Source organism: Orycteropus afer, unplaced genomic scaffold (genome assembly GCF_000298275.1).
Source record: "Orycteropus afer afer isolate SDZICR_OR568_19922 unplaced genomic scaffold, OryAfe1.0 scaffold00013, whole genome shotgun sequence".
NCBI classification, from domain to species: Eukaryota; Metazoa; Chordata; class Mammalia; order Tubulidentata; family Orycteropodidae; genus Orycteropus; species Orycteropus afer.
The window spans coordinates 10,614,995-10,625,363 of NW_006921600.1; the positions used below are offsets into that span (position 1 = coordinate 10,614,995).

At 37.0% G+C, this 10,369-nt stretch overlaps 1 protein-coding gene across 1 annotated transcript in view; it reads left to right on the forward strand.

The window, feature by feature from the left end:
• The window catches only part of NSL1 (NSL1 component of MIS12 kinetochore complex), a 51,416-nt gene extending 44,462 nt beyond the window's left edge, over positions 1-6,954 (forward strand). The window contains exons 5-6 of the mRNA XM_007952747.2: positions 4,941-5,008; positions 6,676-6,954. Coding sequence (XP_007950938.1) covers positions 4,941-5,008; positions 6,676-6,954 — 347 coding nt within the window. The remainder of the gene's footprint in view (positions 1-4,940; positions 5,009-6,675) is intronic.
• The last annotated feature ends 3,415 nt before the right edge of the window (positions 6,955-10,369 follow it).

Genomic DNA, 10,369 nt, shown 5'->3' on the forward strand with positions numbered 1-10,369 from the left:
GGCTGTTTTATAAACTATGCAATAACAGTGAAGAATATGAGTGCCTTGCCCTATATATGATAGTAAGATAAACTTTTTTTTTTTTTTTTGATAGTAAGATAAACTTTCTAAGGTAAATGTTAAAAAGGATTTTGTTCATTATTCTGTGTGTATGCATATAAGGCACAGCTCAATTAATTTATACACACACCCCTACATAACTGCCACCTTGATCTACTTATAAGAGTGTCATCCAGTAGAGTGTCATCCAATTTGGGAAATGTAAGATAAACTTATTTTTAAGTAGTATGATAGTTGTGTTTTTAAAATAATGTACCCAATATGTTTTCATATTTACAGTCAGTACAGTCCACACCATCCAGAATGGTGGAAAAATAGTATGTTTATTTGATTTTATGGTTTCACATTAACAATTGGACCCACTGCTTTAAATTTAGAAGTATTTTACCTGAAAAGATGTGTTGAAGTTGAAGGAAAAAAATATTAAGGGTATTATATGAAAATATAACTAAGATAAGTTTATCTTATTCCCCAACTTTATGGACACCATGTATGATATTTCCAGTACCCATAAAAGCTTCCTTATACCCATTTCTGGTTAATATTCTACCAGAGGTAACCACTATTCTGATTTGTATCATCATAGAGTTGTTTTGCCTGTTCTTGAGCCTTCATATAAATGGATTTATCTTATAGAAAGAATACTGAGCTGAAGAATGTAGAAATAAGCATACATACTGTGTAATTCTGTTTGTATAATATAAGAATACATACATATGAAATTACACAATATGTAATCTTGTTGCAGGCCTTAGGTGGTGCAAACAGTTTGTACTCCACTACTTAATCTAAAAGTTGGTGTGGTATAGTAAATGACATAGTACAGCTTTCCTAGCCAGAAGTCTTTGTAAACTCTATGGTGGAATTTGCCATGTGCAACTGAGTAGCTCCTGATTGTTATCCTCCTGGGGTATTTCTTTTGGGAGCAGCACAGAGCAATCTTCTGGGAAGTTCTCTCTCTCAGGTGTATAGAATTCTGATGTTAGGATTGGTCAGTTTAGCCACTCTGCCAGGCTCAAAAGGAGCCCTCCTAGAGGCAGAAGGAGTCTCTTACTGCCAGCTGGGAGATGTGAGAAACATGCATTGCTGAGAGAGAGACACGAGAGACATGCGCTGCTGGGAGAGAGACGCCGAGAGACATGCGCTGCTGAGAGAAAGACTGAGAGAGACTGTCCGCTGAGAGACGGTGGACTGAGAGAGACTGAACGTGTTCCTGAACTAAAATTGTAGCCTAATAAACCCAGTAATCTGTGAGTTCTATGTGTCTGCTGCAGCGAATTATCAAACCCAGCAGAGAGGTGGTGGGTGCTACGGAAGGAATGGTTGGTGTCAGGGTTGGTGAAAGGGCTGGAGGAGGGCAGCATGTCTGGCCTCACAGGAATAGGCCCCGGGCTACTGATGGTGATTTTGTCTTCCTCTTGTGGGGTTAGAGGAGGTCAGAAGATGAAGCCTTCTTGCCTCCTTGGCAGTTGGCCATTCAGACTCACCACGTGTACCCTTGCAGAAAGTCCTGGTGATCTGCTTCCTTAAAGATTATAGATAAAAGCCTAAGAAAACCCTGTGGAGCAGTTCTGCTCTGTAACACATGGGGTTGCCATGAGTTGAAATTGACTCGATGGCCACAAGCTTGGGTTTTTTTATTTGTTTTGTTTTATTCTTATTTCTACATTCTTTGGCTTATTGTTCTTTCTATAAGATTAATTCATGCTTTGAGTATAGCAGTCGTTCTTACTGTTGTGTAGTCATCTGTTATGTGTCTATAAACAATTTATTCTGTTGATTGTCATTTACATTGTTTTAAAGTTTTGTCTATTATGAATAAAGCTACTATGAACATTCCTATACTTATTTCTCATGGATATATATCTAGAAGTAGAATTGTTGGGTCATGTGTTAGATATATGTTTCACTTTTATAAATACTACTAAGAAGTTTTCCAAAGTGGTTATACCAGTTTACAGTTTCATCAACAGGTGTGAAAGTTCTACTTGCTCCATATCCTCAGCAGCACTTGATACTGTTAGAATATAATATTTATTCAGTGAAAACTGAAAATTTAACAAATGATATTACATCTTTAGGTATATTTGAAATTTTACAATAGGTATTAAGCTGCAAAAAGTAACATTATAGTGACATGAATGGTAGTATTTATTAACAAGCATACATTGTTTAAAAAGAAACATCACTTACTGAGAATTTTAGTTTGCATCTACAATGGGCCTAAACATATATTGATTTGAAAATACATTGCTCTCATATTGTATTATTTATCTATTACTGTGTAGCAAATTATTCTAAAACTTAGCAATTTTATTTATTTACTTATTTTAAGTCAATCATAGGTATTCTTTTTTTTTTTTTTTTAATTCTGATTGGGGTGAAAATTTACAGAGCAAATTCACTTTCCATACAGCAGTTCACATACACTTTGTCTCATGACATTGACTATAGTTTACCACAATGCAACAGCTCCCCTCCCGCTTCCTCCCATCCCTCCATGCACTCCTGCCCCCTGAGTTGTCTCCCTGTGCATAAACAGCCCTTCTTTCTCCCATGATTGTTCTCTCCAAGGAGTGTATCTACCTCAGGTAAATGTTCAACTCATATGCCTGTCTTTTGTAAAACTTAGCAATTTTAAATAATAATCATTTGTTACCTCTTACTATTTCTGAGGGTCAGGAATCTGGGAGCAGTTTACCTGGGTTGTTCTGATTTAGAGTCTCTTACAAGGTTGCAGTAAAGCTATCATGTGGATCTGCAGGCTTCTTAAGTCTCAGCTAGGGCTGGAGAGTCTGTAGGGTCATTCATATGTGTGTGTTGTGGGGCAGTTGGAGGTGGGGGGACGAAAATACACATAAAATTTACCATTTTAAAGTGGATGATCCCCTTACATTTAGTACATTCACAATATTGTGTAGTCCATCAGCACTATTTAGTTCTAAAACATTTTCATCACCCTATAGGAAACCTCTATGCAGTCCATCACCATTATCCCCACTTAAGCCCCCGTAACCACTAGTCTACTTTCTGTTTCTATCAGCCCTCCTATTCTGGATATTTCATATAAGTGGAGTTATATAGTATGTGGCCTTTTGTGTCTGGTTTACTTCTCTGGCTTGTTTCACTTAGCATATTTTTAAGATTCTTTCCTGTTGTAGTATGTATTAGTATTAGTACTTCATTCCTTTTTATGTCTTAATAGGATGTAGTTGTTTTTAGTATTATTAAAATCCTACAGTTCCTTATTGCTCTTCTGTCAAGTTTTATCCATTATCCAAAGTGGGATATTGAGGTCCCCCACTATTATTGTAGGACTCTTTTTCCTTTAATTTGGTCTATGTTTGTTTCATGTATTTAGGGGCTCTGATATTTGGTGCATCTATGTTTCTAATTGTCTATCTTCTTGATTGGTTGACCTTTTATGATACATATTGTTCTTTTTGGCCCCATGTAACACTTCTTTACTTAAAGTCTATTTTGTGGGAATTGGCAGAGCTACCCCTATTTGTCTTTGGCTCTAAAGTGAGTCTCTGGTACATATCTGGTCTCTTTAAGCCAATAAAACTGTGTCCCTCCTAACAGCTCTATACTTGCTTGAGTCTTTAAAAAGTTTCTAGTGAGATTTACTCTTCTGAAAACTAAAGTTTATAGTTGATTTCAGCTCCACTTTCATTTAGAGTAGTGGTAAAATTTCTGTGCCTCTGTATCATTCAATGCAGGTAGTCCCTGCGAATGTCCTACTTAATGTACAACCCATAGTTCTGAACCACCTCCCATAGATACTATTATAGTCAAATGTCAAGACACATACAGTGGTTCATAATAACACAGGTGCTACTTACTTTGCATCAAAACATTATCATTATTGTATCATTATGCTAAAGATATTTTAGTGTATTTGTTTCTTTAATGTTTTTTTATGTGTAGGAAGGTACACTATATACTAAGACAAACATTTGACTAACTGCCATTAGATACAAATCATACCTAATTGCTCTAACATATAAAGTCAATTTAAAGACAGACTTAGGAATGAAACTCATTCATAATCCAGGGACTGCTTATATGCAGTTCTCTTAGAGAGTAGCCGTGAACATTTATAACAAAGATCGGAAGAAAGTAAAATGTATGAGGAGTCTAGAGAACATCAAGAAAGTAAGGAAAGAGAAGCTAATATTACTGATGAGCTATTCCAGAATTGTTTTTCCCCAGAAATTCATCAAGGTGTATCTTCTATACAATGTATAATTGTATACTCTAACTTCAAATACGTTTTACTTTTCTAAGAATAAGATATGAGCTTTTTTTTTCCCCCCCAAATGTGATGCTATTTCTTAGGATGTTAAACACAGTAGTAGGTTTCACACAGAATGAATATTAGGCTTTCCTTTTTTGTTGTTATATGCCGTCAAGTCGGACTCGACTCATAGCGATCCCTCCTTGGGTTTCCGAGGCAGTATCACTACGGAAGTAGATTGTCCCATCTTCTTCCGAGGAGTGGCTGGTGGGTTTGAACCGCCAGCCTTCTGCTTAGGAGTCAAGTGCCTTAGGCACTATGCTACCAGAGCTCCTAGGCTTTCCTTTAGGGGTACACAATCTTAAAATTACTCATAATAGAACTCTTGTTTTCTATCATCTTATGCTATAGCCTTTTGTTTTACTCTCTAGTTTTAATGTTGTCATAGTCTTTTTATTTACCTAGATAAATTTAATAAGACATTTGTTTTAATAGATTACAAAACATTTTAAGAAAGACTAATCTAAGGTGAATAGTCCTAACATTTTCTGTCCAGATATTATCTACATGTCTTTTATGACTTGCTATTAATTTAAAAAAAAAAAGAACTAAAATATACTCTTTGGTGATTTCTTTGCAGCCTCTTGTATGGAAAATTTGAAATGCAGAGGAAAAACAATAGCTAAGGAGATCAGTGAAGCCATGAAGGTAAAAGCTACACTCTGAAAAATTATAAAATGAATAACATGTATGATTTAAGTATTTGCTTTCAAAATCCACATATGTATTAACCTACTGAAACAGGAATTCTCAGTAGTCTTTAAATAGATCTTTAATGAATGTATTAAATGACAATAATGTTCAGAATAATTACCATTTATCAGGTACCTACTATGTGTCAGGTGTTATACCTGGTTTCATTAAAGATTGGCTATATTTTGGGGTTCTGAGTATTAGCAGCCTATCAGGCAGCTTTTGCTAATAATAATAGCTGACATTTATTGAGCACTTAGTGTGGGTCAAATTTTGTGGCTGCTAACCAGAAGGTTAGTGGTTTGAACCCATCAGCCGCTCCACGGGAGGAAGATGAGACAGTCTGCTTTTGTAAACATTACAGCTGTGGAAACCCTGTGTCTAGTTGTCCTCTGTCCTGTAGTGTCACTGTGAGTTGGAATCAACTTGACAGCAGTGGGTTTGGTTTAGTTTTTGGTAGTGTGGTCAGCTACCTTCTAACTTCTTTACATGTATTATCTCATTTAATCCTAACAGTAACCCTGTGAGATATATATTGCTATTTCTCCACTTCATAGATGAGGAAACAAGCAGGGTGAGGCTAAGTTTATTTCCCAAATAAGTAGCTGAGTCAGGATTTGAAACCTGGAAGTCTGGCTCCAGAACCTGTACTCTTAACCACTATACTATGTTTATTATTACTATAATAAACTTGTTTATATCCTTGAAGTTTATTTTATCCTAAACAGGAAAACATTTGGATTTCTAGTAGGTGGAAATTATTTTTAAACTTCAGAATCTTCCCTGTTCTGATGGTAATTCTTTTGTGGTTTGTATTGATCCCACATAATTCTGGTGGTCATGCTTTTCTCTTAGCATGTTCTTTATCAGGGATCTTGGCATGTTCTTTATCAGGGACTGCCAAACTGGTAAGCCAGGCTACATCCAGACCAATGCCCATTTTATAAATAAAGTTCTACTGGAACACAATCATGTCCATTTATTCATTTATTGTCTATGGCTGCTTTTGTGCTACAGTGGCAGAGTAGTTATGACAGAAACATGTGGCCTGAAGAGTTGAAAATAATTACTCTCTGACCCTTTATAGGAAGAATGATCCTTGTTCTTAATGATTGTTGTTGTTGTTGTTAAGTGCCGTCGAGTCAGCCCTGACTCATAGCGACCCCTCCTTGTGTTTCCGAGGCAGTATCACTACGGAAGTAGGATTGCCCAACCTTCCTTCCGAGGAGTGGCAGGTGGGTTTGAACTGCCAGCCTTCTGGTTAGCAGTCAGATGCCTTAGGCACTACACCACCAGAGTTCCCCATTATCCTAAAAATGGTATATAAAAGTTTATTTAGATATTAAATTCTTAGCTCTGAATTTCTGTTGCCTCTTGCTCTGCTAAGTTTTGTTTTACTACAGCTGTTATAGAAATAGAAAATACCTCTTAGTCTTGGTTTACCATTAAAATTTCTCTCCTAAAACTGGTATTTTGAAGGTAAACTTGCATATCCGTGAACTCAAAAAAGCCTTGACTCAAAGAATTAAAATTATAGAGTGTTGTATTTGTCTCTTTGTGTTTGTGTGTTTGAACCTGAGATTAACTTGGAGTATTACTCCTTTTTTTTTTTCCCCAAAAAGTCTTTGCCTGCATTAATTGAACAAGCAGATGGATTTTCTCAAGTTTTAAAGATGCAACCTGTTATTCAGCTCCAGAGGGTCCACCAAGAAGTCTTTTCCAGTTGTAATAGGAAACCAGATGTTAAACCCGAGAGTTTCCTAACACAAATAGAAACCACACCAACAGAGACTGCTGCCAGGAAAGCCACTAACATAGTGCTGAAAAGAAAGAGGACCAAAGACTGCCCTCAGAGAAAATGGTATCCGTTGAGACCAAAGAGAATTAATCTTGATACTTAGACTCCTTTTGTTTATTTTGGGAGTTGAAAATAGATGCTATGAAATAGATTACAGCCTAGACAGGACTTTATTTAAGACAACAAATAACTCTGTAGTGATTCATTTATACAAATGTAGTAGTCTATGCTGGGATATGATATAAGGTATTTCTTTCTTTACCATTTCATCTACAGTAGATGAAAAGCATATTTTTTTAGTATTGCCTCAAAGCCCATCATTGAGCATTCAAAATGCAGACTTTCACTGTCTTTAAATGCCATCAACTCTTGGCTGCCTTGCAGCTTTTATGTAATTTCACGAGTGATGTATTCTGTTAGGTTTCCCTGATATACATCTTTCAAAAAAAGAGCTATGTAATAGTTATCTTTATTTAACATGCTGAAAAACAATGATCACTTCTGTACAGCATCAGGTGGTTTTTTTTTTTTTAAGACAGAATTTGACTTGCCAAATTAGTGTGCACATAAAGAGCACACCATTATTTGTGCAGGGATTACTCTTATGAATTAAAATTGACATGTAGCTAGTGTTTGATGGCCACGCTTTTGTTTTCCAAAGACCTTTTCATTTTTAAACATAATTTGACTTGGGACTGATAGTTTCTTTGGAGGATTTATTGTTACTACTTTATAGATAATTCTAGTTCTGAACTATTTATCAGATTAACACATTGGCAAAGTTGTCATTGTGGGATAAATACATGCAATCATATTGACCTAGTCTACATTCAAAGATGTTTATATATCAAGTATATAATCATTGGTAGAAATCTGAGAAAGCTTTGTCACCTATACTTCTAACATTTAACTGTAGTTTATTAGAGCTCATATTGTGTGTTGTACTTACATTATATAACATAGGGGAGACCATCCAACTTATCAACTGTTTCCCCTTTTGATAACTGTAATACTGTCATCCTTTTCCAAAGGCATTAACTAATCATGAGGCTGGAAAATCTGCATTTCTTTTGCTCACTATGTCTTCCTAATCATAAATATTTAAATTTGATAGAAGGTCTGTTCAATGAAGAAAACATATAAAGCTTCTTCATTGCACTCTATGTCTTTGTGTTACATTGGAGATCTGTATATTTGTACATAGCAGTGTGTCATTTATTAAAATAATGTACAAAGACATCTTGATGCTGTGTATTTTTTTTACTGTGATTTGGATGAAAATTTACAGAGCAAATTCACTTTCCATACAGCAGTTCACATACATTTTGTCTCATGACATTGACCACAGTTCACCACAGTGTAACAGCTCCCCTCCCACTTCCTCCTGACAGTCACCTCTTCCCTGTGTCCATGCCTCCATGTACCCCTGCCCCCTGAGCTGTCTCCCAGTGCATAAACAGCCCTTCTTTCTCCCATGATTGTTCTTTCCAAGGAGTGTATTTACCTCAGGTAAATGTTCAACTCCTATGCCTTTCTTTTGCTTGGCTGGGAAGCCACAGGTGTAGGTTGAATTCTAGACCTGAAGGACAGTTAGGGGCCATAGTCTCAGTGGTTCCACCAGGCTCTATCAGACCAGAAAACCTGGTGGGTCCCCCCCCCCCCGTTTCTTTTTTCCAAATGATTTTGAGTTTTGTTACACATTGTTCTCCCTCTCTATCCAGGGTCTCCTACATAGATCCCCCTCCGAGTGGTTGACAGTGGTAGCCAGGCACCATCTAGTTCTGGTCTCATAGTCATATAGGCTGTGGATCGCATGGTGTACCAGTCACTAGAACTAATTCTTTTCATGAATCTTTGGTTTTCTTCATTCTTCTTTGCACTGGATGAGGAGAGACCCATCATTGTGTTTAAATGGCTGTTTACAGGCTTTTAAGATCCCAGTCACTACTTGCCAAAGTAGGAAGTAGAGCAATGTTTTGTGTAGTATGTTATGCTAATTGAGCTTGATATCCCCTGTGACTATGGTCTCAAGTCCACAGGTTCAACTACTCAGTCCCTCTGGTTAGCTGGCTGTGCCAAGAAGTGACTACAAACTTGTCCCTTGTCAGCTCTACTATACACCTGGGAATTCAGATCATACAAATACACTTATAGGACCATTGTCTGCCAACCCTGTACATGGTCTTGGGTACATTCCCCACTGATACTGTGTATTTTTAAGGGTTGTCTTAGGTATTCTTTTTTAAAAAACTTTTATTGTGATGTGGATGAAAGTTTACAGAGCAAATCCATTTTCCATACAGCAGTTCACATATGCTTTGTCTCATGACATTGACTGTAATTTCTCACAGTGCATTAACTCTCTTCCCACTTCCTCCCTGTAGTTACCTCTTTCCCGTGTCCTTCCCTTCCATGCACTCCTGCCCCTGAGCTGTCTCCCTGTACGTACACAGCCCTTCTGTTCTCCCATGATCAAGCTCTCCAACAAGTGTATCTACCTAATGTAAATGTTCAGCTTATATATGCCTGTCTTTTATTTGGCTGGAAGCCACAGGAGTGGGTTCAATTCCAGACCTGAAGGGCAACTAGGGACCATAGCCAGGCTCTATGTCCACCAGGCTCTATCGGACCAGCAAATCTGATCTGTTTTAGGTATTCCTGACTGAACTTTTAATGTTTGGTAGGTCAGTACCTGCATTTCAGAACATACTAAAATTTCACTTCAAAACTGTTTTGAGGCTGCAGAGCGTTGTTGTTCCAGTACAGTGCTAACTTTTTCATAGCATTAAAATCCCATATGATTTTGTTTCACCTCAGAATCCCCCAAACAAAAGAATTATTTTATTAGATTTGATAAGCTAACATATAAGAAAGTATCCCTTCTCTTTTAAGCAATGCATACTTGGATATATAGTTTAATGCCATGATGTCTAGAATTTGTTCTGAAATGTCAGCAAAAAAGAAGGAAATGGAATAGATTTATAATCAAATATGCCAAAAATCTTGATAATGTTAAATCTGGGCGATGGCTATATTCTTCTGATTTTTGTGTCTGTTTGTAAATTTTATAATTTTTTAAAGGGTTTGCTGTTTTATTGTAAAGCCCCAAACAGCTGAGACTTGAAACCCCTGTGAGAGCCCAAGATTCCCACTCAACAGTTAGAGCAGAGTTTAAAATAGAAACACCAATGGGAAGCACATAAACATGACTGATACCAGTGATGATACTAGGCAAGTATGCACTATAAGAGGAGAAATTGTATTTCTGCATAGGCGAAAGAACTAGCTAGCTAAGAGAATGAAAACTAAAGAAGTCTATAGTTACAGATGATTGAAAAGGTTGAAGGAACAAATAGAAAATAAATTTGGCTTCCTTATGGTTAAAAAGGGAGCTCTAGCAGCACTTGACTGCTAACCAGAAGGCTGGCAGTTCAAACCCACCAGCCACTCCTCAGAAGGAAGGTTAGGCAATCTACTTCCGTAGTGATACCGCCTTGGAAACCCAAGGAGGGCTCACT